Genomic DNA, 27,209 nt, shown 5'->3' with positions numbered 1-27,209 from the left:
ATTTATTTCCATAATGCAAGGTCTTATCCTTTGTGTGACAAGATGTACAAATATAGCTATCACATGGGCTAGGTGTGCTGTACTAGCAGTGTGCCTAGCCAATTTCTACACTGAAGTCCCCTTGCTAGGAAGTGTTACTGATGACCGTGAGTAACCTTTATAATTTTTTGTGCCCCTTCTCCACAGCAGCGCCTATAGCGCTGTACAGTGTGAGCGGGAAGGAACGTTACTCCCCACTCACACAGCACAGCGCGATAGGCGCTGCTGTGCAGAAGGACGTTCCTGACAGATTGTCAGGAATGCCCTTCTGACTGTAAAGAGCTATGGTACCGGCACTGCTAGCTCTTTACCCAGGGCACAGGTCGGGAAAGCCGGCAGTGCACTGAATTCAGCGTACTGTCTGCTTTCCAGCAGTATATAGAACTGCCTGTGCCTAAATCAATGAAAGGTCCTCTTTAAAGCTGCCCTGTTGTAGGTAACCCCTGGACTGCAGAATAGAGGGTAATCTTGGTCAAGTTCTGGCTACAATTAACCCCTTCTTGTACAGGCATTCCTTCAGCTGAAAATAGAATAAACCGTTCAATGAGCTGTTTTGTTGGAGAGCGAGTATTATAATAACTATATATACTGTATATATATATATATATATATATATATATATATATAACATTTATTTATTTATTTATTTTTCTTGTAGATCTATTTTGTGGTCTACAGCACATTTGATACCACAAATTTGTTTTTTTTCCAATGAAATGATCAGCAAAGTTTATGTGGGAATGTTTTATTTCAATAAAAAAAAACAATGTTCTTGTATGTTTTCTGTTGTTAGTAATGCCTTAGTGATGGCCATTGTCTGACAAAAAGCATTACTAAGACAGGGATTGGTGTTAGCCACTAAATATGCTAATTCTAACCACCCATTATTATTATTACCTATTAGTACCCACCGCCATCAGAAGCTAACTTTTGTCAGTCAGCGGCCATTACTAAGGCTTTCTTAATTAAATTAAAATAAGCGCACACAAAAAAAAATATTTCTCCCTTATTTCACTGGGGAACACAGCACGATGGTTATAGACCTGGCCACTAGGAGGTTGACAATAAGCGAAAACTTGGGGAACATACAAACTCCTTGCAGATGTTGTTCCTGGCGGGATTGGAACCCAGAACTCCAGCATTGCAAGGCTGCAGTGCTAGCCACTGAGCCGCCATGTTGCCCCCAAGGCCCTTAAATTCTAGTAATTTAAGATCTGCTAGAGCATGTGGAAGGCTTACGTCCGCTGGTGTGCGAGTAACGTTTCTCATCCCAGGTTCCTGGTTCTTTGACTACAGTCTGGTCTGAGTCTAGGTCTTAGACTTTCCTACAGGGTGTGGCACACTATGCCTTCCCCAATGTCCTGCCTCGGAACTGTGGGATCTCAGCCTCTTCCATGAGGTGCTTCGGGTTCCCCCCCCCCCCCCCCTCGAGCCTTTGTAGGATATTTATCTTCCCCTTCTGTTTTGGAAGGTTAGCTTCCTGGTGGCCATTACCTCCAGCCGCAGGATCTCCAGTCTGGCTGTTCTTTTCTGGCAACCTCCCTTTCTGGTCCACAATCCTCCACAAGGATGAGGTTGTTCTCCATCTACCACCATCTTTTCTGTCTAAGGTGGTTTCCACTTTCCACATCAACAAGGATTTAGTTTTACCATCTTTCTGCCCAGACCCCAGGCATCCACGTGAGTGTTCTCTTCCCTGCCTGGAGGTTGTGCAGGTGATCTGAGTCTGCTGTCCCTCACCTTTTCCGTCGTTCAGACACTTTATTCATTCTCCATCAGGGCCCTCGTATGAGCTAGCCTGCTTCCATCTCCTGATGGCTTCATTCTGCGTTCTGGGGGCCTATCGGATTATGGGTAGGGCCCTGCCCTTCCATGAGACTGCTCTTTCTACGAGAGCTGTTGGAGCTTCATGGGCTGTTATATATCAGGCTTCTGATTCCCAGGTCTTTAAGGCTCCTACCTGGGCCTCCATCCACACTTTCACAAAGTTTTGAAAGCGACAGTGCGCTAGGTGGTTTGCCTGGCAATGTAATTCTCACCCTCTGGGACTGCTTTGGGACATCCCCATGGTGCTGTGTCCCCCATTGAAATAAGGCAAAAAATGGGATTTTTGTACTCTCCATAAAAAAATTGTTCTTGTTGTATTCGCTGGGGGACTCTCTCCTGCTGTGGTATAAACTAATTAATTCACACGGTCTGTGGAGAGGGTATAGCTTGGAGTCGGAGCTGGCAGCTTTTCATCTCTCTAATGTCCACCTCCTAGTAACCAGGTCTATACCCATGGTTCTGAGGTCTCCCAGTGAATACAAAACAAATCCACACACAGTCCTTGTTGACAATTTTTTAACAAAAAAAAAAAAAAGTTCTGTGTTATCTGACGTAATCCAAAAACGGATCGGGGGGGAGGAGGACTGTTGTACTCCAGTTGTATGTACTTCAGTTGTACATAACTAAGTCAACTGACCACTGAGGCTGGACCTGACGTCACATCTGAGGCTAGCCTCTATCCCTCAATGACACCATATCAGAGGATTGCAGCATTCACTCTCTCTTGTCCACTGTTCTCACAGAGGACAGCACTTGCATAACCCATATACACATGTGACGAAAGCTGTTCTCTATTATCAGTCATTATCAGAGAATTGTATCCAGAGGAGATACTTTAAGTTATTACACCACAGGTTTTGTAGCTATAATATTGCCACAATCCTGGCCACTATACTACTTTATGCTATACAGGGAGATACATTGAAGGAGTTTTCTGTACCAACCAATCTGATTAGTACTTTCATTTTCAATGGGGCTTAAAGAGGACCTTTCACCGCTTTTGGGCACATGCAGTGTTATATACTGCTGGAAAGCTGACAGTGCGCTGAATTCAGCGCACTGTCGGCTTTCCCGATCTGTGCCCGGTGTAAAGAGCTTACGGTGCCGGTACCGTAGTGCTCTATGGTCAGAAGGGCGTTTCTGACCATTAGCCAGAGACGTCCTTCTGCCTCGCGGCGCCTATCCCGCTGTGCTGTGGAGCGGGGAGGAACTCCCCCCTCCCCCTCCTGATAATACTCGTCTATGGACGAGCGCTGTGAGCAGAGGGAGGGGGGCGTTCCTCCCCGCTCCACAGTACAGCGCGATTGGCGCCGCGAGGCAGAAGGACGTCTCTGGCTAATGGTCAGAAACGCCCTTCTGACCATAGAGCACTACGGTACCGGCACCGTAAGCTCTTTACACCGGGCACAGATCGGGAAAGCCGACAGTGCGCTGAATTCAGCGCACTGTCAGCTTTCCAGCAGTATATAACACTGCATGTGCTCAAAAGTGGTGAAAGGTCCTCTTTAAGCAGATGACAGAGGGGATACCAGATTGGTTGCTATGGGCAACTGCTTTATTTTACTTTTCCACTACTTTAGATAAATCATTCCCCATTACATCCTATGCATTTACAGCACATATTATAGTTTTCAGTCATAACTCTTGAAGGGGGTAGTGGTTGCCAAGTGATCTTACTGTCTTTGGTGAAAGCCTTTGAACCCACACTTTATACTCGGACAGCGTCAGGTATTTTCTCTAGAGTATAATATCCAGTAGAATTAATATCAATTGAAAATGACACCTTTAACATAGCTTAGAGATTAAAAATATGTTATAGATGCCTGAAATGGATACGTCAAGTCACCCAAAAATCTCCTGGTTTTCAGGCCCCCTCACAGGTCTCTTTCACTTGGCTGCATTGTGACATCTCCTCAGTGCAATGAATTGCAAGCTCTATTAGTTTCCATAGGAGTTTTTTTTTTTTTTTCCTAACCCCAACCTGCAGTAGTATTGTACTGTGACTACATAGTATATAGAGCGATTTCTATATGTGAGTTCATTGTATACTTAAAGGGGCTCCATCACTAGAGTTTCGTGTTTTTAGCTAAAGATGTGCCTGAATAGCCTTTAGAAAGACTATTCTTCAGGTGCTGCTAATCTTTTGTAGAAAGACCCCCCTCCGTTTTTGTTAATTACCATGGAAATTGATATGGGTTTTTTTTAACCATTTTTAAAGTTATTTACAATAAAGGAAGGGAGGGCGGGAGCAAAGGGGAAGAGGGGGGGGGGGGACAGGGGAGGACCAAAAATGATAACGTGGTACAATAACCTTTTTCAACAGGTTGATACGTCTCAACCACAAGAGACCCTTAGCATCCCTCCAGATCAGCATGAGGGGTGCGCAAAATTGGTAGAAAATTTTGTGAATAAGTGTCCGCCAAATTGGTGGGGAGTTGTACACCCAGATATTTGATGGAACCACGAGACCAAGAGAACGAAAAAGAGGAGCGCAGGGTGCCAAGGACCGACGCTGGCAGGGAGACATCAAGAGCAGTGCTTTTAGACAGTTTGTATTTGCTGTAAAAACTGTAAATGCTGATTTCCCGGAGGAGAGAGGGGAGCCAGGTGAGCGGCTGAGTGATGAAGAGGAGGACGTCATCAGCAAACGCAAAAACCTTAAGGTGTAAATTTTTGGCTCTCAGCCCTTGATGTCGGGATTATTTCTAATAGCGACCAGGAGGTGTTCCGTGACTAAGGCATATAATAACGGAGAAAGGCGGCAGCCCTGACGCGTACTGTTGTATATAGTAAAGAGGGAGGAGAGGGAGCCGTTAACCCTGACCCGCGCCACGGGGGAGTTGTAAAGCACACGGATGCGAGTAAGCATAGCCGGGCCTAGGCCAATCTGGGACAGCATAGCCTCCAAGAAACCCCAGTCCACCCTGTCAAAGGCCTTCTCCATGTCCAAAGAGAGCAGAAACATAGGGGTCCGCGATCGTTGAGCATGGTGGATCGCAGAGAAGGCCTTCAAGGTATTGTCACGTGCCTCTCTGCAGGGGATGAAGCCCACCTGATCCAGGTGAACAAGGTCCCCCATGTGCGGGCTCAGACGGTTGGCTATCAGTTTAGCATATAACTTGGCATCCGTATTAAGGAGCGAAATTGGTCTGTAACTGGAGTAGAGCGTGTTGTCCTTCTTAGGGAGGACCATGATATGTGCTTGGAGAAACGACGGGGGAACGCAACATCAGGGGAGATGGAATTAAACGCCTTCAACAGCGGGGGGATTAGTTCCGTTTTTAGGGCTTTAAAAAATCGCGCCGTGTAGCCGTCCAGTCCGGTACTTTTCCCTCTCGGGAGAGAGGAGATGAGAAAGACGCCTCAAGCAGAGACACATCCCCAGGGGAGAGGGAGGGGAGGGTCGTAACAGCAACATACTGTGAGAACGAAAAGTTAGTGGTGGAAACCGGATGGACGGACCCCGGCGGGGGTAGATGATAAAGCGAGGCATAATACTCCTGAAAGGCGGAGGCGATATCAGCAGTAATATGAGTAAGAGCCCCTGAAGATTTTTTGATGGCTAGTACATGGGAGGCCGCCTGGCACTCCTTCACTGCCTTCGCCAGGAGACGTCCTGTTTTATTGTTCAAGCAAGGATTTGAGTTCCTGTCGGGTGGCCGTCAGGGAGGGTAGAATCGACTGTTGGAGAGTCTGCTTAAGTTGGGCCTCCAGGGACGCCAGGTCACTCAGGAGAGAGCGGAACCTCAGACCGGCCTCTCTCTTCAAGCGTGCACCATGTTTCATCAGGACGCCACAGAGTACACATTTTAGGGCTTCCCATTGATTTGGCGGGGAAGTGTCGTCCTCCATGTGGTCCTGAAGAAAGTGAGAGATAGAAAGCTTTAAATCCTCCAAACATCAAAGAGGAGCGATTCGTTGAGCCTCCAAGTATTGGCACGGGAACCAGAAGAGGAGATGGGATGGAAAGCAGAGACCGGAGAGTGGTCAGAAAGGAAAGCGGGGTCAATTCTAGCAGAAGTTACAAGGGAAAGGAGGTCAGGCGATAGGAAAATATAGTCAATTCTACTATACGAGTTATGAGGTGGAGAAAAAAAGGAGTAATCCCTATCAAGCGGATGAAGGATCCGCCATGCATCACATAACAACATAGAGTTCAGGAGTCTCCTCACTTTGTTCAACGCACCATAGGAAATTTGAGACCTGCCTGTGGAAGTATCAAGTAAGGGGCCACTTGTATGGTGGACACACACCCCAGTCCAGATGAGTGCTGCCATCTCCAGTATGCCATTCCTCTTGGCGGGGCAGTGGAGGGGTCAGTTGGAGTGACCTGGGGGTGTTTCTGAGGTCTGGCAGTGGAGATCTGGCTGTGGAGATTAGCTTCGCCCCTGATGCCGCTGATCCCTGTTGGGCTGCAGCAACAGCCTGTGGAGGGGACCGCATGGGAGCCAATGCTGGGATCGGAGCAGGAGAGGGAAGGGATGGTACCTGTGTTGGTGCCGGTCCAGCAACTACCAGCCCGGCGTCTGCAGAGTCCTGGCGCCTCAGATCAGGAAGCGAAGTGGATGCTGAGATGCGTTGCAGGTCCCCGGACTGCACGTGTGCTGGCGGGGAAGATGGCGCCCGCATTCCGGAGCAGACCGCAGTGAACGCCGGCTGACGCTGCCCCGTCCGAGGGGTGAAGAAGGACGAAATGGGACTCTCGGGCTTCAGGGAAGGTCGGAGGTCCTCCTGGGTGCTCCTGGACCGCGTTTTGCCCATTGGTGTGCAGTCGGGATCCTATATTGCCGGAGCACGGAGCGCTTAAACCATGCGACTGCTCGCATGCATGCCAAGCCACTCCCCGACCCCCTCCCCCCGTTTTTGTTAATTACCGTGGAATTCAATATGCAAATCAGCTCCACCGTGCACGGTGGGCGTTCCGTGCACCCCCTTGCATCATACCTTCTGGATGCCCACCGTCGCTTCCAAGCCCTCCTCGTCCTGCTTATTCTCCTCCTCCATCGTTGGCGGTTTCTATTGAAATCGCATGCGTACGCAGTAACGCTTCCTCTGGCGCGCTACTGCACATGCACCAGTGCCATTTTCCCGTAGAGAACATTGCAAGCTGATGCTGAAGCATGCGCAGTTGCACACCAGAGGGAGCGCGACTGCGCAGGCGCGTGACTTCATTAGAAACGATTCATTTCTACAAACGATTAGCAGCACCTGAATAGCCTTTTTAAAGGCTATTCAGGCTTATCTTTAGCTTAAAAACATGAAAATCTAGTGATAGAGCCCCTCTAAAAATATATTTTCTAAGCATAAAGTGTACTGGCATATGGAGATATGTCTCTATATATGTCACAAATGTAAGGGAAGATAAAGCTTGTTATGAGAATAAACTCATCTAATGAAAAAAAAAAGTCTTTTGCAATATTTTATTAAATTATAAATAAATATAGAGAGATTCAGTATCTCCAAAAAATATGTAAAGTGATCACTAAATGGCATAAATAAAAAAAAAAATGGTGCAATTGTTTATTGTACTGAACCAGTAACAATCTGGGGACTAATATTATTTTATGAGGTCTGTATTTATGTAACCTGTGCCCTTACGAATTACCTGCTCTTCCAGGTTGATGTCTCTGCTGAAACTGTGTTTAATATCTGCTTTTATTTCCAACATTAAAGGAGAAGTGGGAGAATGAAAAATGGATGCTATTGTGTGATACAGGCCAACAAATTTCTGAGTTGGAATCAGAGATACAGAACTTAACTTGTGAGAAGGAGATGCTGGAAAAGAAAAACAAAGAGTTGCAGGAACAGCTGGAGAGAACGTCTGGAACAATTCTGCATTTGGATCAGCAAGTAAAACAGCAAGAACACAGCAGGGAGGATGCCAACTTCTGTATGAACAGCATTAAGAATGATAACAAATGGGTGCGCTTTTATACAGGCTTTTACAGCTATGAGCATCTCACAGACTTCCTTGGCTTTCTTACAGCAGACCAAAAACTGTGTACTGGCAAAATTCAGAGAAAAACAGAGGTGGGACCTCAGAGTGCATTAAGTTTGGAAGATCAGCTCCTCCTAGTACTCACAAGATTACGGTTAGGTTTGCTGCTTCAGGATTTAGCATTTCGATTTAGAGTATCAGAGTCCACTGTCTCCCGCTACTGGTTAAATTGGACTGAACTTTTACATGCACGTCTTACCCAGGTAAGGAGAAAATATAACAATATATTTTTAATTGCAGGATAAATTTTGCCCGAAATTCCAGGGTTCTACAGTATAAAATCCTTAATTTATTGCTTATCATTCAGATAACATCCACACCAGGACACTAGCTCCAGCAGCTAAGCATTTTGGCTCACACTTTTTTTTAACACTGGGGTAGCTGGGAAACCAAATTTAACCCTTTCACTGCCAAGGGTCTCTGGAAATTTTGCACCTCCAGTAGCCAGAGCAACTTTCACAGTTTTGAGATGGGCAAATCAAACCTGAATTGCAACATTAAAAAAAACAACCCCCCCCCCCCCCATACCTATATATTTTCTTAAAGTAGACACCTGCAGCATTGTCAGAATGCCACTTAGTACTGTGCACGAACAGGCACCTTCATGCAATTTTGATTTAAAGTGAATGTTTTATGAAAAAATGCAAATAAATGTATATTAGTTGCTAAAAGTGGAAACCAAACAAAAAATTATATGCACCAAACCTCCTAAAAATAAGAGTTCAAAATGTGCAGAGTTCATTCATATCACTATGGCTTACACCCGCATGCACGTGTTTTCAGAAAATCGCCAAAACTGGAAGGAACAAAAATCTGCTTTGAAGCTGGAAATGTTAGAAAATTATCATCCTATAAAATGTAGGGATTACACACTATGAAAAGTAAGTGAAACACTAAACCCTATATATTTTTTGAAAGTAGACAACCTGAAGATTAGAAATGTCTCAATGGGTTATCGATTGCCACATCCACCTTCATGCAACTTTGTGACAAGAATTTTTGGAAAAAATGCACTAAAACACATATTTGCACCTAAAATTCATATTCAGTCTCACATTCATATACAAAATACATATAAAATAATAGCTTAAGGTGTAGACATTGTGTATATATACTGTAAGTACTGCAAATATCAACTACAACAAGAGCTCGGACTGCCAAAAACACTAAGGCTCCATTCTCACGGAGTAATGCGGCGCTCATTTAGACACGTATACATGTGTCAGAGCGCGGCGCATCAAAACAGATCCCATTGATTTCAATGGGTGCAGCCGTACACGCACTACACATTGAAATCAATGGAAGGCTTTGTAACCCATTGATTTCAATGTGTAGCACGTGTACGTCGGCACCCATTGAAATCAATGGGATCCGTTTTGAAGCGACGCGCTCTGACACGTGTATACTGTATGTGTCTAAATGAGTGCCGCATTACTCCGTGAGAACAGAGCCTAATACAGAGGACAAGCAGGATTTTGCTGTTATTCACTAATATGTTAAAAATCTATACTACACCTAGCAAACTGTGACTGATACCAAAATATTACTTTTTTCAGATTACACAGTATACTGTATATAAAAACACTATTTATTTAATAATTCATACAGCGTTGGCCAAAAGTATTGGCACCCCTGCAATTCTGTCAGATAATACTCATTTTCTTCCAGAAAATGATTGCAATCACAAATTCCTTGGTATTATCTTCATTTAATTTGTCTTCAATGGAAAACCACAAAAAGAATTGTCAAAAAGCCAAATTGGATATAAATCCACAGCAAACATAAAAAAGGGGGTGGACAAAAGTATTGGCACTGTTTGAAAAATCATGTGATGCTTCTCTAATTTGTGTAATTAACAGTTGAAAAAATAAATAAAATTATTTACCTGAGGCACCTAACAGGTGGTGGCAATAACTAAATCACACTTGCAGCCAGTTGAAATGGATTAAAGTTGACTCAACCTCTGACCTGTGTCCTTGTGTGTACCACATTGAGCATGAAGAAAAGAAAGAAGACCAAAGAACTGTCTGAGGACTTGAGAAGCAAAATTGTGAGGAAGCATGAGCAATCTCAAGGCTACAAGTCCATCTCCAAAGACCTGAATGTTCCTGTGTCTACCATGCGCAGTGTCATCAAGAAGTTTAAAGCCCATGGCACTGTGGCTAGCCTCCCTAGATGTGGATGGAAAAGAAAAATTGACGAGAGATTTCAACGCAAGATTGTGCGGATGGTGGATAAAGAACCTCGACTAACATCCAAACAAGTTCAAGCTGCCCTGCAGTCCGAGAGTACAACAGTGTCAACCTGTACTATCCGTCGGCGTCTGAATGAAAAGGGACTGTATGGTAGGATACCCAGGAAGACCCCACTTCTTACCCAGAGACATAAAAAAGCCAGGCTGGAGTTTGCCAAAACTTACCTGAGAAAGCCAAAAACATTTTGGAATAATGTTCTCTGGTCAGATGAGACAAAAGTAGAGCTTTTTGGGAAAAGGCATCAACATAGAATTTACAGGGAAAAAAAAGAGGCCTTCAAAGAAAAGAACACGGTCCCTACAGTGAAACATGGCGGAGGTTCCCTGATGTTTTGATGTTGCCTTGCCGCCTCTGGCACTGGACTGCTTGACCGTGTGCATGGCATTATGAAGTCTGAAGACTACCAACAAATTTTGCAGCATAATGTAGGGCCCAGTGTGAGAAAGCTGGGTCTCCCTCACAGGTCATGGGTCTTCCAGTAGGACAATGACCCAAAACACACTTCAAAAAGCACTAGAAAATGGTTTGAGAGAAAGCACTGGAGACTTCTAAAGTGGCCAGCAATGAGTCCAGACCTGAATCCCATAAAACACCTGTGGAGAGATCTCAAAATGGCAGTTTGGAGAAAGCACCCTTCAAATCTCAGGGACCTGGCGCAGTTTGCCAAAAAAGAATGGTCTAAAATTCCAGCAGAGCATTGTAAAAAAAACTCATTGATGGTTACCGGAAGCGGTTGTTCGCAGTTATTTTGTCTAAAGGTTGTGCTACCAAGTATTAGGCTGAGGGTGCCAATACGTTTGTCCGGCCCATTTTTGGAGTTTTGTGTAAAATAATCAATGATTTGACTTTTTTCATTCTCTTTTGTGTTTTTTCATTGCAAGCAAATAAATGAAGATATTAATATCAAAGAGTTTGTGCTTGCAATCATTTTCTGGAAGAAAATGAGTATTATCTGACAGAATTGCAGGGGTGCCAATACTTTTGGCCAACACTGTATATACAACCACCTTCATGCAACTTTGCAACAAACGGAGATTGCTAGCAAAAATTGCACAAAAATTCTAATTTGTCACTAAAGTGCGGCTCAAGCAATCCCTTTCTGCAAGCAAAATGTACTTTTCAAAAAACTGCAAAACATGCATGAGGCGTTCATACATACAACGCATGTATATATTTACAGGGGCGGGTGATAAAGAAACGCTAAAATCGCAGAAATGCGCCAACCCATTTTGTGCATGCAAATTAAATATTACTTAAAATAAAAATGTTATTTTCCATCCCCCATCTTCATCAGCCGATCCGAACAGCACGCACGCATTGAAATGAATGGACGTAGCCGGCACGCGGGGGGGTTAAGCGGCCGGCCGGCGTCAAAGCGGAATTACCAGGTGCTTCCATTAATTTCAATGCATGCGTGCTGTTCGGATCGGCTGATCCGAACAGTACTCACGTATCTCTAATTACAATGCTAATGCATTGCAAAAAATCATCATTTCTTTTGCAGGCTGCATAGACCAGCCTGCAAAAGAAAGAGATTGCAGACTGGCCGGGAGCCTTTAACAAGGCTCCCGGATGTCATGGCAACGTGACGTCGGCCCTGGAGCTTGCTCCAGGCGCCGGCGATCACCAGCAAAATGGCGGCATCCATTGACCGTGGCGCAGGAGGGATTAATGCCTCCGATCGGTCTGGGAGACATTAGCGCTGGTTGTCGACTGCTTAAAGCAGTAGACACACGGCGGCCGCCCGGCTCCCGGGCGGTCGCCATAGTTACACATCCGGCAGATGTGGCAGAGATGGAGGGGGGCACATGAAACTGGGGCAGAGATGGAGGGGGGGCATAAAACTGGGGGCAGAGATGTAGGGGGGACATGAAACTGGGACAGAGATGGAGGGGGGAATTAAACTAGGGCAGAGATGGAAGGGGGGAATTAAACTAGGGCAGAGATGGAGGGGGGGCATAAAACTGGGGGTAGAGATGTAGAGGGGACATGAAACTGGGGCAGAGATGGAGGGGGACATGAAACTGGGGCAGAGATGGAGCGCTCTGAAAATGTCAATTACAGTGTGACACTGACAATTTTTCTATAGCATAACCAACAATTTAACATATTTTCCGTGAAACTGCGGGTATTCTACTAGTAAAACAATAATAATGATCTAGAACCTTCACTCCTCTTATTGTCACTCCTAGGGTAAAATAATTGGTACCAAGATCACCAACAAAGATAACCCTCAATATTCTTGTATATAGTAGAGGGAATGTCAGTGTCTAGGTCTATGTGGGGATTAGCAGTTATAAGGCAGCTGGAGCTACATATGCCCCGATAGGTGGCATTTCACATAACCCTCATGCTCTTAATATATATCACTAGCATCAGCCCCTAATATGGGAGAAACATGAGAGTGAGAGACCCGCCAATCTGAAAAGCTCAATGGAACCCAGACCAGCTGAGAATAGGGAGTGATTTCTGTTTCACTCCAAATGGTGACTAAGCTGATACTAATGTGTCCGTTTTTTAACTGATCCATTAAATGGATCAGTTAAAAAAAACGGATACATTAACCCCTTCCCGCCGATGGCACTTTTTGACTTCCTGACCAAGCTCGATTTTTCAAAACTGACGTGTCACTTTATGTGGCAATAACTTTGGAACACTTTAACTTACCAAAGTGATTTTGAGATTGTTTTTTCGTAACACTATACATTATACTTCATGTTAGTGGTAAATTTTGGTTGATATGTTTTGTGTTTAATTATGAAAAATAGAAAATTTGGTGGAAATTTTGAAAAATATTCATTTTATAAAGTTTGAAATGATGTGCATTGCATACAGATAGTCAGACCGCCAAAATTATATCATAAATCTCATGTCCCAGATCTCTGCTTTATGTTGGCATCAAACTTTAGTCGCCCTTTTATTTTTTACGGACATTAGAAGGTTTACAAGTGAATCAACAATATTCAAAATTTTCAAGAAATTTCCAAAACCCATTTTTTAGAGGACTAATCCAGTTATGAAGAGGTTTTGAAAGACCCCTGTATTAAAGCCCCCCATAAATCACCCCATTTTCAAAACTGCACCCCTTAAATAAGCCAAAGCAACATATACCTAGTATTTTAACCCTATAAGTGCTTAACAGCAATTAATACAAAATGGAGGTGAAATTTTCAAATTTGATTTTATTTTACTAATATTTTCGTTTAGCCCTAGAATTTGCTCATTCACAAGGGGTTAAAGGAGAAAACGCATCCCACAATTTGTTATGCAAGTTCTCCCGACTACCACAGTACCCCACTTGTGGGTGTAAACTAATATATGGACGCACAGCGAGACGCAGAAGGGAAGGTGCGCCAAAGAGCTTTTAGAGGGCAGATCTGGCTGTGATCAGTTTCAGCAGCCATGTCGCATTTACAAAGCCCTTGAGGTGTCAAAACAGTGAAACCTCTAGAATGTGACCCCATTTTGAAAACCTCACCCCTCAAAGAATTTATCAAGTGATGTAGTGAGCATTAGTAACCCCGAAGTGAATATGTAAGCTGTGCGGAGTAAATTGGGCACACCAAATCCTATTCTATTTTCCCTCTAGCTCCTATGACACGGACGGGGAAGAGGGGCATTCTGGGGGATCAGTGCTGGTGTATTCTCTCTCATAAGCTCTAAATATGGGGGGTCCCCTGAAAACGCTCGCACAGCTTATACATTTCCTTCTAGTCGCAGCCATTTATGTTCTGATGATTTGGTGACTTTTAGGGCTTTTGTCTTCACATTGTACAAGCTAGATTTTTATTTTTATCTTCTGGCAATGTGGCCATATGTGGGCTTGGTGTTTGCGGTATTAGATGTACTTTTCAATGCCACCATTTTGGGGCCTGTAACTTATTGACTACATTTTATTAACTCTTTCTGGGTGGGATGTAAAAGGAAACATCAATTCTGGCATTGCTTTTTAGCATTTTTTTTTTTTTCCTGCGCAGCGTACAGCAAAAGTAACATGTTACCTTTATTCTGCGGGTTGGTACGGTTACAGCGATAGAAGAGAAAAAGGATCCAGCACCCAGAACTCTTGCACACGGGAGTAGGGTTAAAACTTCGCTTTTATTTTTCACATTAAAAATTCGGACATCTCACAATAGTGTGGTCCATATGCAGAGGTGGTACTGTTTAACGCCGACGCGTTTCAGTGCCGTGGCACCTTAGTCATGGCATACTGACAACTGTTCTGTGAGGACTTTATATACTAAAAAGATTTACATACATATGTACAAAGGGTTAAAAAAAACAGGGAAGTACCTCCCTACTGCATTACAGCGGAAGTGGTCACCATTCAAAGTGGGGTAAATAGTAAGATACAAGAAACAAAAAAGAAGAGGAGTAAAAGATTGCATAGTGTGAACTTATATTTTCTTACTTTACTCCCTTTCTTTCTCTCTCTAGGGTACAGGTATTATGTGAAAAAATCTATGATTGACGTGGACATGTATCATACGTACGAACAGAAGAACGATGTTAGCATGAAACAAAGATTATGTCATGTTAACCTGCCTGTTTATGTTTTGCAAGTTTATAAAATAAAAATGAAACTGATATGATAATGATCAAAATGTAATGTTGGAAGAATAAAAGGGAGAAAACATTTTTAAACATGTATCTGACAGTGTTTGTGATTGGTTAAATCATGTGTGAGCCTACTCGTCCCATTATAATGTATGAGAACCACGACAGCCAATAAGAAATCAGCCTATAAATGTCCATGTGACCAATCACGTTTGAGCCTACATATCCCATTATAGTCTATGAGAGTCCCGGCAGCCAATGAGAAGGCTGCCTACTGTTTGAGTGACGTTTAAGAGCTGTCGGACCTGAAGGAGAACTTGTTATATCTGATACTGGACTCAGCCGTGTTATTATGTATCCAATCACAGAGCAGCCTACTTTCATCCATAGGGTGCGCTGTGACCAATCAGAGAGTTGCCTACCTCCTATGGGTTTTATTGTGGAGAGCTAGAGGGTCACATGTTATTAAAAGAACCAATCATAAGGTGGCCTATCGTTGTCTGTGATATATAAGAAAGGAGTGTAGCCAATCACAGAACAGCCTACTTTTGCCCATAATGTGTATAGAGTTGATTCTGACCAATCATAGGATTGCCTACTCCCTATGGGTTTTGCTATGGAGAGATGCTCTAAATTGTTTAGAGAGATCACATGTTGTTATGTGACCAATAGCAAAGGAGCCTACTATTACCCATAATATGTATAGAGTTGATTCTGACCAATCACGGAGTCACCTACTTCCTATGAGTTTTACTATGGAGAGCTGCTCTGTGTTTTTAGAGGAATCACATGCTACTGTGTAGCCAATCACAGAACAGCCTACTATTCTCTATAAGTATGTATAGGGTTGATTCTGACCAATCACGGAGTTGCCTACTTCCTATGAGTTTTACTGTGAAGAGCTGCTCTGTGTTTTTAGAGGAATCACATGTTACTGTGTAGCCAATCACGGGACAGCCTACTATTCTCTATAGTGTGTATGGGGTTGATTCTGACCAATCACGGAGTCGCCTACTTCCTATGAGTTTTACTTTGAAGGGATGCTAAATGTTTTTAGAGAAGTCACATGTTACTGTATAGCCAATCACAGAACAGCCTACTATTGCCCATGGTATGTATAGGGTTGATTTTAACCAATCACGGAGTTGCCTACTCCCTATGGGTTTCTATAGAAGGCTGTTTGGTGTTGTTTTGAGTAGGTCACGTGTTATTATATAGCCAATCATGAAGCGGCCTACCATTATCCATGATATATATAGAGTTAAATATAGCCAATCGCAAGGCTGCCTCCTTGTTATGAGTTATGTAAAATTAACTATTGTTTCGCTGTAATAGGGTCACGTTTTATTATATGATTAATGCAAAACAGTTTAACTTCATCTAAAAATAAAAGGAAGAATAATAAGGCCAATCACAAAGGAGCCTACTACTTATGAGTTTAGTGTAGTAACTACTGCTTTAACGGCTAGTCTTATGGCGTGACTTAATTAAAAAATGGATCTACTGCATATTATTATCTGAATGAAAGATATATATACATTCTTCATTAAAGAGGCAATATATGTGTATTCTTATATGAACAAAAATAAGTAAATCTCATCTCATAGAAGTGTGTATATATATATATATATATATATATATATATATATATATATATATATATATATATATATGCAGTACATGTGTGTACATACACATACATACATATTCCCTGAACCCCATTAATAAAAGTAAGACAAATCTGTCCTTTTGTTCATTCCCAGTGGATACCTGGTATTAAAGGTATGTATCCAATAGGCCTCTCTGGTGTATAGCTTACGTTGCCAATTTCCACCTTGGTGCGGTTTAGCAACCGCTTCTATGGCATGGAAACGAAGACTTCCAATATTTCCCTGGTGTGTTTCAGAAAAATGTTTAGAGGAACAAGAATACACTGAAGAATGTAAAGTAATCTCAGACAGACTCTGTGACAGGGGATATTCAAAATGGCATTTAGAACGCGCTAAACATAGAGTTGCCTCCAAAATGAGAGCAGATCTTCTGAGCCACAAACCAAAAACAACACAAGACAATACTGCAGTCTATTTTTCTACCCCATATAGCCTGGACTACAAAAACATCGTGAAAATTATAAATAACAACTTAGCCATTTTAAAACAGGACGATATCCTCAGCCATATTCTCAAGGATGGCTGTAGATACGTAGCCAGAAGAGGCAAGTCACTTGGCAATATGTTGTCACCCAGTCTTTTTTTGAGTGATAAAAAAAGCCCTAAATTACCCTCTCATATGAAAGGCTTTTTTAGATGCGGGGGAAATAGGTGCAATACATGCAAATTTGCACATAAAACAAATTTTTTTACAGATTCCACGAGGGACAATATATACCATATTAACACTTTTTTAAATTGTGACTCAGATCATGTTATTTACTTAATCATCTGTGACATTTGCAAACTGCAATATGTAGGTTGCACATCCCGACCGTTAAAATCCCGAATAGCAGAGCACATTAGAGGCAGTACTAATAGTAACATTCTCAATAAATCAGCAGCCTCTAAACATTTTTCTGAAACACACCAGGGAAATATTGGAAGTCTTCGTTTCCATGCCATAGAAGCGGTTGCTAAACCGCACCGAGGTGGAAATTGGCAACATAAGCTATACACCAGAGAGGCCTATTGGATACATACCTTTAATACCAGGTATCCACTGGGAATGAACAAAAGGACAGATTTGTCTTACTTTTATTAATGGGGTTCAGGGAATATGTATGTATGTGTATGTACACACATGTACTGCATATATATATATATATATATATATATATATATATATATATATATATATATACTTCTATGAGATGAGATTTACTTATTTTTGTTCATATAAGAATACACATATATTGCCTCTTTAATGAAGAATGTATATATATCTTTCATTCAGATAATAATATGCAGTAGATCCATTTTTTAATTAAGTCACGCCATAAGACTAGCCGTTAAAGCAGTAGTTACTACACTAAACTCATAAGTAGTAGGCTCCTTTGTGATTGGCCTTATTATTCTTCCTTTTATTTTTAGATGAAGTTAAACTGTTTTGCATTAATCATATAATAAAACGTGACCCTATTACAGCGAAACAATAGTTAATTTTACATAACTCATAACAAGGAGGCAGCCTTGCGATTGGCTATATTTAACTCTATATATATCATGGATAATGGTAGGCCGCTTCATGATTGGCTATATAATAACACGTGACCTACTCAAAACAACACCAAACAGCCTTCTATAGAAACCCATAGGGAGTAGGCAACTCCGTGATTGGTTAAAATCAACCCTATACATACCATGGGCAATAGTAGGCTGTTCTGTGATTGGCTATACAGTAACATGTGACTTCTCTAAAAACATTTAGCATCCCTTCAAAGTAAAACTCATAGGAAGTAGGCGACTCCGTGATTGGTCAGAATCAACCCCATACACACTATAGAGAATAGTAGGCTGTCCCGTGATTGGCTACACAGTAACATGTGATTCCTCTAAAAACACAGAGCAGCTCTTCACAGTAAAACTCATAGGAAGTAGGCAACTCCGTGATTGGTCAGAATCAACCCTATACATACTTATAGAGAATAGTAGGCTGTTCTGTGATTGGCTACACAGTAGCATGTGATTCCTCTAAAAACACAGAGCAGCTCTCCATAGTAAAACTCATAGGAAGTAGGTGACTCCGTGATTGGTCAGAATCAACTCTATACATATTATGGGTAATAGTAGGCTCCTTTGCTATTGGTCACATAACAACATGTGATCTCTCTAAACAATTTAGAGCATCTCTCCATAGCAAAACCCATAGGGAGTAGGCAATCCTATGATTGGTCAGAATCAACTCTATACACATTATGGGCAAAAGTAGGCTGTTCTGTGATTGGCTACACTCCTTTCTTATATATCACAGACAACGATAGGCCACCTTATGATGGCTGGCTGCCTTTGATGCAGTGCTCCAAGCTGGGAGCAAACTTTTTCTTTCCTTTTCACTCTTTTTCTCTATATCTTCAAGAATCCGGTAACCAAGCAATCTAGCACTATGAATTTAGCAACTATAAATCGAATGGAAGACCCTGTGGAGTTTTTTGTTCCTTTTGTTTCCATTGTAAAGCATGGACTCAAGACCTGGTTCAGCTGGTTTCCACATGTGCCTGTTACCATCCCCCCAGCTAGGACAGCATGGCTCAACATGCGGCATGGAAGAGAAACCTACATGGAAATGCAGACTTCTTCGTTCAAGGAGATGATTTCTGGCGTCAATTGCTGATGTGTGAAGATGCTACAGCTGACTGGTATTTCTTTCTATTACTGTGGACACGTGGGACACTGTTACAACCTGGGAACCTACCATCACCCACCTACCCCAGGAGTTATGGAAGCTTAGCAAGAGAGCAGCACCATGTATACCTGGATGGTCTCTGACTTCCTTGGGGCAGTAGAACACTGTGGTAAGGAGGAGGAGGGCTTGTGATGAAGGACATTTGGGGCATTTTTTGTGGTTAAAAGGACAATAGTGCTGATGCAAGATACCGAACTATCAGCTGTGAGTAGGAGATCTCACCACCTACCAAAGGAACTGCCACATGTTATCATGATAGCTGCATATGTCCCCCACCTCTGCAAAAATTTCTGCTTGTTATATCCACATGCTGTGACCCCCCTCCTCGTGTCCTACAACCAAGTCGGCTGTATTATTATTATAATTATTATTATTAACATCAATCTGCACAGAGAACTAAATGATCCTGCAGTGTGTCTGTGTTTCTTTCTTTTTTAGTTGCTATGATTCCTAGGATTTCTCTATCTGCCATGAGCTTCTATGTGTTTCTCTCTTGTTATATACTACTGTACCATCTATGAAACTGTATCACTGAAATTTCCCCATTGTGGGACTATTAAAGGAATATCTTATCTTAACATGTGACCCTCTAGCTCTCCACAATAAAACCCATAGGAGGTAGGCAACTCTCTGATTGGTCACAGCGCACCCTATATATATATATATATATATATCATGGATGAAAGTAGGCTGCTCTGTGATTGGATACATAATAACACGGCTGAGTCCAGTATCAGATGTAACAAGTTCTCCTTCAGGTCCGACAGCTCTTAAACGTCACTCAAACAGTAGGCAGCCTTCTCATTGGCTGCCGGGACTCTCATAGACTATAATGGGATATGTAGGCTCAAACGTGATTGGTCACATGGACATTTATAGGCTGATTTCTTATTGGCTGTCGTGGTTCTCATACATTATAATGGGACGAGTAGGCTCACACATGATTGGTTAAATCACAAACACTGTCAGATACATGTTTAAAAATATGTTTTCTCCCTTTTATTCTTCCAACATTACATTTTGATCATTATCATATCAGTTTCATTTTTATTTTATAAACTTGCAAAACATAAACAGGCAGGTTAACATGACATAATCTTTGTTTCATGCTAACATCGTTCTTCTGTTCGTACGTATGATACATGTCCACGTCAATCATAGATTTTTTCACATAATACCTGTACCCTAGAGAGAGAAAGAAAGGGAGTAAAGTAAGAAAATATAAGTTCACACTATGCAATCTTTTACTCCTCTTCTTTTTTGTTTCTTGTATCTTACTATTTACCCCACTTTGAATGGTGACCACTTCCGCTGTAATGCAGTAGGGAGGTACTTCCCTGTTTTTTTAACCCTTTGTACATATGTATATAAATCTTTTTAGTATATAAAGTCCTCACAGAACAGTTGTCAGTATGCCATGACTAAGGTGCCACGGCACTGAAACGCGTCGGCGTTAAACAGTACCACCTCTGCATATGGACCACACTATTGTGAGATGTCCGAATTTTTAATGTGAAAAATAAAAGCGAAGTTTTAACCCTACTCCCGTGTGCAAGAGTTCTGGGTGCTGGATCCTTTTTCTCTTCTACTGCAATTGCCACGGCTCCAGCCGGAGGGAGCCCTTTTTCCTGTGCATCCAGGAGGACTCTTCAGGCGAACACCGTAAAATACATAAATTGTAAGTGAACATGTTTTTTCTTTTTTGGCACTACAGAAAACTATCTTATTATTAAGGGGCTGAGTGCATGCCATATTTTTCCAGGTTACAGCGATACCTCATTTATATTATTTTTTAATTCGTTGCTATTTATGCAGAATAAAATTCAATTTAGGGAAAAAAATCAATTATTTTTGCATCGCCATCTTCTGAAAGGCATAACGTTTTTATTTTTTGCTAGACAGAGCTGGTTGAGGGCTTATTTTTTGCGGGAAGACCTCTTCTTTTTATTGGTACCATCTTGGTTTTCATATGACCATTTAATTTTTATTGAACATTTTGTAAGGGAAAGGTGGTGAATAATCATTATTTTGTGCGGTTTTTTACGTTTTGTTTTTTTTTTACGCCGTTCGGGTTAAATAATGTATTAATTTTATTTTTCAGGTTATTACAGACACGGCGATACCAAATATGTATGGGGAAAAAGGGATTTTTTGGGGCTTTATTTATTTCTAATTTATTTTAAACTTATTTAACCCCTTAACGACTGGCCTATAGTAAAATTACGTCGGCACTTGCAGGTCCTTCCTGACTGCCCTATAGTAAAATTACGTCGGGCAGTCAGGGAAGGATCAAACATAATTGGATCAAACATGATCACGGAACTGAAGCGGTTCCGTGACGGTGCCGGCCGAATCGGCATCCCCCGCGGCGAGATCGGGGGGTGCCAGTGTCTCTAACATGGAATAAAGTGTCTGACAAAAATGAATAAACTTATAAAGCCCCAAAATTCCCTTTTTCTATAGAAAATGAATTATATTTTAAAAAAAGCTAAAAGTTAATAAAAACAATACATATTTGGTATCGTCGTGTCCGTAACAATCTGAACAATAAAACTGCAACAATATTTAATGTATACGGTGAACGTTGGAAAAAAAAAAAAAAAAACGGAAAAAACCCGCCGGAAATAGTGATTTTTCGCCATATCACCTTACAAAATATGCTATAAAAAGTGATCAAAAAGTCATATGCACCCCACAACAGTACCAATAAAATGCACACACTGTCCCGCAAAAAATAAGCCCTCAACCAGCACTGTCAACCGAAAAATAAAAATGTTACGCCTCTCAGTAGATGGCGATGCAAAAAACATTGATTTATGTCCCTAAATGTGTTTTTGTTCTGCAGAATTAGTATCGCATAAAAAAATAATATAAATGCGGTATCACCGTAACTGTACCGACCCACAGAATAAAGGGAACATGTTGCTTATATTGTACTCTACATGGCAAAAAATTTAAAAGGTAGAATGCAATGCCAGGATTGATTTTTCTTTAAAAAATCCAGCAAAAAAGGGTTAATAAAATGTATTCAGTAAGTTGTAGGCACCCAATAATGGTGTCATTACAAAATGCATCTCATCCCGTAAACAACAAGCCTTTATATGGCCACGTCACCAGAAAAATAAAGAAAATATAGCATCTAGTAATGTGAAGACAAACAACCCCAAAATCGCCAAATCATTAGAACACAACTGGCTGCGGCAGGAAAGGAATATATAAGCTGTGCGAGCGAATATCAGGGGACACCCCAGATTTAGAGCTTACGAGGGAAAAGACACTGGAAGTGACCCCCAGAGTAACTCCCCCAATCATGGGACATTTGGTGTTCCCAATTTGGTCCCAATTTGGTGTTCCCAATGTCCTCCGCACCGCTTACATATTCCCTCTTCGCCATCCCCTCTGCAGTCACGTCCGGGATACTAATACTCACTACACCCCCTGATACATTCTTTGAGGGGTGCAGTTTTCAAAATGGGGTCACTCCTTTGGGGAGTCCAGTTTTCTGGTACGTTATAGGCTCTACAAACATGACATGGCGTCCAGATACCAAACATCTGAATCTGTACTCTAAAAGTTGCATAGCGCTCCTTCCCTTCTGCGCCCTGCTGTGTGCCCCAACTGCAGTTTATGCCACATGTATGACACTGGTGTACCCGGGATAATGTACGTAATGTCATATGTGGGAATAAACTGATATTAGAAGAAGAAAGACCGATGGATGCGAGGATAAACTGCGCTACTCTCTTGAGATAAAATACGTTCTTTATTCCGCTTTTCTTAAAAACACTTAAAACTGATATTAGGGCACAGCCGGACACAGAAGGGAAGAAGGGTTATTGGGTTTTTGGATGCCATGAGGCTATTGCAGAGCTGAAGCGCCAGTAAAGTGGAATCCCCTGATATGAGACGTTATTTTGGAAACTACACCCCTGAAGGATTTCTCCAGGGGTACAGACAGCATTTTTAACCCCTAAGTGTTGCTATAACTTATTATCCATAAATGAATACGAGGCTGATTGTGAAAGGTGAAAATGACCATTTTTCCAGGAATCTGTCATTTCAGTGCATAATATGTTGTGCCCACCTTGTATCAGAGATGAACGCTCTAAAAGCTGTTGTGCCCGGGATACCCGCTTACCAGTTTTTGCAGTATGTATCTCTGCTGACATAAGTCGGGCACAACATATCAGATACTGAAATGGCGAATCTCTGGAAAACTTCATTTTTAACTTCTCATTATCAGCCGCAATTTCATTTCTGAAAACCAAATAAATGCAACACTCAAGGGTTAAAAATGCTCGCAACACCACTTGATAAATCCCATCAGTGGGCTAGTGTCCAAAATGGGGTGACATGTCTGCAGATTCCACTTTATTGGCAATTCAGGGGCTTTGCAAAAGTGGCATGGTGTCCTAAAACCAAACTCTGCTCCAAAAACCAAAATAGCGCTCCTTCCCTTCTGTGCCCAGCTGTGCCCAAACAGCCTTTCTACCCACATATAGCATTAAGTCCGTTATCCGGGGTACACCAGTGTCATACATGTGGGCATACACCGCCATTTGGGTACACAGCAGGGCGCAGATGTGAAGGAGCAATATGTGCTTTTGGAGTGCAGATTTAGATTCTTCGTTTTTGGACACCATGTCACATTTGCAGAGACCCTAAAATTGCCCCTACAAAATGGGGTCACTTCTTGGCGAATTCCAGTTTACTGTCAACTCCAGGGCTCTGCAAAAACAACATGGCGCCCCGAAAGTCCCTCTAACTCTGTACCCCAATAGCTAAAAAGCGCAGTGCACCTTCCCTTCTGAGCCCTGCTGTGTGCCCAAGCAGCAGTTTACACCCACATATATAATTTTTTGCCCCTCGGGATGGCCCCTTAATAGTTTTAGGAGTGCAGGTCTCTGACAACACAAAGTGGGGGCAAAGTATTGGGCACCGAAATGGCATATTTCTTTAAAAATTTCAATTTTCATTTTGTACATTAATTTTTGGGAAGCATTTTTAGGCTCAAAATGATAATACCCCTTGATACATTCCTTGATGGGTGTAGTTTTTAAAATGGGGTCACTTTTGAGGGGTTTCCATTGTATTGATACTTTAGGGGCTCAGCAGATGCGACATGGCACGAGAAAACTATCCCAGCAACATCTGCCCTCCAAAATCCAAATAGCGCTCTTTCCATTCTGAGCCCCACCATGTCCCCATACAGCAGATTATGGTCACATATGAGGTATTGCCGTGTTCAGGAGAAATTGTGTAACAACCTGTGGGGGGCTTTCTCTCCTTTAACCCCTTGTGAAAATGAAAACTTTGGGGATAAAGGGACATTTTAGTAATTTTTAACCTACACATCCCTAAGTTAGTAAAATCTGTGAAACGGCTATAGCAGGGGTAGGGAACCTTCGGCTCTCCAGCTGCTGTGAAACTACAACTCCCAGCATGCTCCATTCACTTCCATGGGAGTTCCCAGAATAGCAGAGCCAGTATGCATGCTGGGAGTTGTAGTTTTGCAACAGCTGGAGAGCCGTACGTTCCCTACCCCTGGGCTATAGGGTCAAAATGTTCACTATACCCCTCAATGAATACCTTAAGGGGTCTAGTTTATAAAATGGGGTCATTTATGGGGGGTTTCAATTGTTTTGGTAGCTCAAATCTTGTTTGAATGAGCAATGGGCCTAAAATATCTGCAAGCAAAATTTGTGTCTTGAAATCCAGTTGGTGCTCCCTTCTTTTTGGGCCCTGCTGTGCGTCCGTACATAGGATTAAGGCCACAAAGTGTACATTTTTGAACACGGGAGAAATGGGGCCATCTATTTTGGGGTGTTTTTCTTCATTTTCATGTGTTATGTGCAAAAAAACTGCCTTTAAAATTACTCTTTTGTGTAATAAAATATGAGAATTTTTTTGTTTGATGCAAATTCTTTTAAAACCTATGGGGTCAAAATACTCACTATACCCCTCAATGAATACCTCAAGGGGTCTAGTTTATAAAATGGTGTCATTTATTGGGGTTTTCAATTATTTTGGTAACTCAAATCTTGTTTAAATGTGCAATGGGCCTGAAACATTTAGAAGCAAAAATTGTGTCTTGAAATCCAGTTGGTACTCCCTTCTTTTTGGGCCCTACTGTGCGTCCGTACATGGGATTAAGGCCACAAAGTGTACATTTTTGACCCCAGGAGAAATGGAGTCATCTATTTTGGGGTGTTTTTTTTCATTTTCATGTGATATGTGCAAAAAAACTGCTTATAAAATTACACTTGTGAAAAAAATATGAATTTTTTTTTGTTTGACGCAAATTTTCTCAAAACTTATGGGGTCAAAGTACTCTCTATACCCCTCAATGAATACCCTAAGGGGTCTAGTTTATAAAATGGTGTCATTTATGGGGGTTTTCAATTGCTTTGGTAACTCAAATCTTGTTTGAATGTGCAATGGGCCTAAAATATCTGCAAGCAAAATTTGTGTTTTGAAATCCATTTGGCCCTCCCGACCTCTTGGGCCCTACTGTACGTGCGTACATAGGACTAAGGCCACAAAATGGACATTTTTTAACACAGAAGAAGTGGGGTGATATATTTTGGGGTGTGTTTCTTCTTTTTGATGTGTTGTGTGCAAAAAAACTGGCTTTAAAATGACACATATTTGAAGAAAATGAAAATGTAATTTTTTTCGTCATTTGTAATAATTCTTGCAAAACAATATTTGTTTGATCAAAATGCTCACTATACCCCTCAAAGAATACCTGAAGGGGTCTAGTTTTCCAAATTGGGTCATTTAAAGGGAGGTTCTGTCATTATGCCACCTATTCCTGTCTTCAAACATAGCTTGGTATAGGAAAAAATCACACATTCAAAATTTCCAAAATTTGCTTATAAACTTGATAAACTTGTAAATTGTCTAAGTTACCCAAATATGCTAAAATTATTTCAAATATGCTTGAAACACAAAAGTAACATTTAGAAATATATAACTACTAACTTTTTTGCCCTGTATTATTGTGTATATGTGAGATATCGCAGCTAAAAATGGAAAACATTGAAAAATTTTCAAAATTTTCAGCATTTGCGAGTTTTTTAATAAATTTACGCAAGTTATATCAGTCTAATTTTACCTTCTCAGTAAAGTACAACATGTCACGAAAAAACAATATCAGAATCGCTTGTATGCCTAAAACTGTTACAGAATTATTCACTGATAAAGTCACACAGGGCAAATTTCCATAATTTGGCTTGGTCATTAAGGTCCAAAACAGGCTGGTCACTAAGGGGTTAAATTTTTTTATTTTTACTTTTTTCTAACTTTTTTTCTGTCCCCATGGGGGATTGAAGCAGTGATCGGCTGATCACCGCTTCACTACATATACGCTGCAATACACGTGTTACACGTGTATTGCAGTGTACAGGAAGCTGTCAGCCTGTGTGGACGCACATGCTGACAGCTTCATTTACGGCAGGATCAACCAGGTGCGTGAAGGGGGTAAGTGATGGGGCAGACCCGGGGTCACTGATCAGACCCTGGGCTGCCCCCTACGAACACCGGCACCCCCCGAAACCGGCGCGGGGGGTGCCGATCGCCACCATTTTCAAACGAAACCCCGGAGGTGCCGGCGGTCTTATTGACCGCCAGCATATCAGGGGTTAACAACCGCGATCGGACCCGGTTCAGACCGCGGGTGTTACGGGGCATTGTCAGCTGTAACATATGGCTGTCACCCGCAGCGCATGGTGCGCACACAGAATCTGTGTGCGCACCATGTGCCCGCAGTAATAGTACGGCGGTTTGCGGGAAGCCCTTCCCGGCAGCGCCGTACTATTACGGTGCATATCGGGAAGGGGTTAACATTAGAGATGAGCGAGTACTGTTCGGATCAGCCAATCCGAACAGCACGCTCCATAGAAATGAATGGATGCACCTGGTACTTCCGCTTTGACGTCGACCGGCCGCTTAACCCCCCGCGTGCCGGCTACGTCCATTCATTTCTATGCGAGCGTGCTGTTCAGATCGGCTGGTACTCGCTCATCTCTAATTAACATCAGTTAGCATCAGTTAGTGTCAGTTAATGTCCGTTATGATAGGTGTCCGTTTTTTTCTTTTAAATGGACACCTTCATAATGGACACCAACGGTAGTGTG

The 27,209-nt window shown here is 42.1% G+C and overlaps 1 protein-coding gene across 1 annotated transcript in view; it reads left to right on the top strand.

Moving 5' to 3' along the window:
- The window catches only part of LOC142209126 (uncharacterized), a 47,529-nt gene that overhangs the window by 10,506 nt on the left and 9,814 nt on the right, over positions 1-27,209 (top strand). Inside the window, exon 3 of the mRNA XM_075278064.1 lies at positions 7,540-8,067. Coding sequence (XP_075134165.1) covers positions 7,540-8,067 — 528 coding nt within the window. The remainder of the gene's footprint in view (positions 1-7,539; positions 8,068-27,209) is intronic.

This window comes from Leptodactylus fuscus, chromosome 6, assembly GCF_031893055.1.
Source record: "Leptodactylus fuscus isolate aLepFus1 chromosome 6, aLepFus1.hap2, whole genome shotgun sequence".
Taxonomy (NCBI): Eukaryota; Metazoa; Chordata; class Amphibia; order Anura; family Leptodactylidae; genus Leptodactylus; species Leptodactylus fuscus.
The sequence above is the reverse complement of the archived record's forward strand: the minus strand, read 5'-3'. Positions and strand labels throughout refer to the sequence as shown.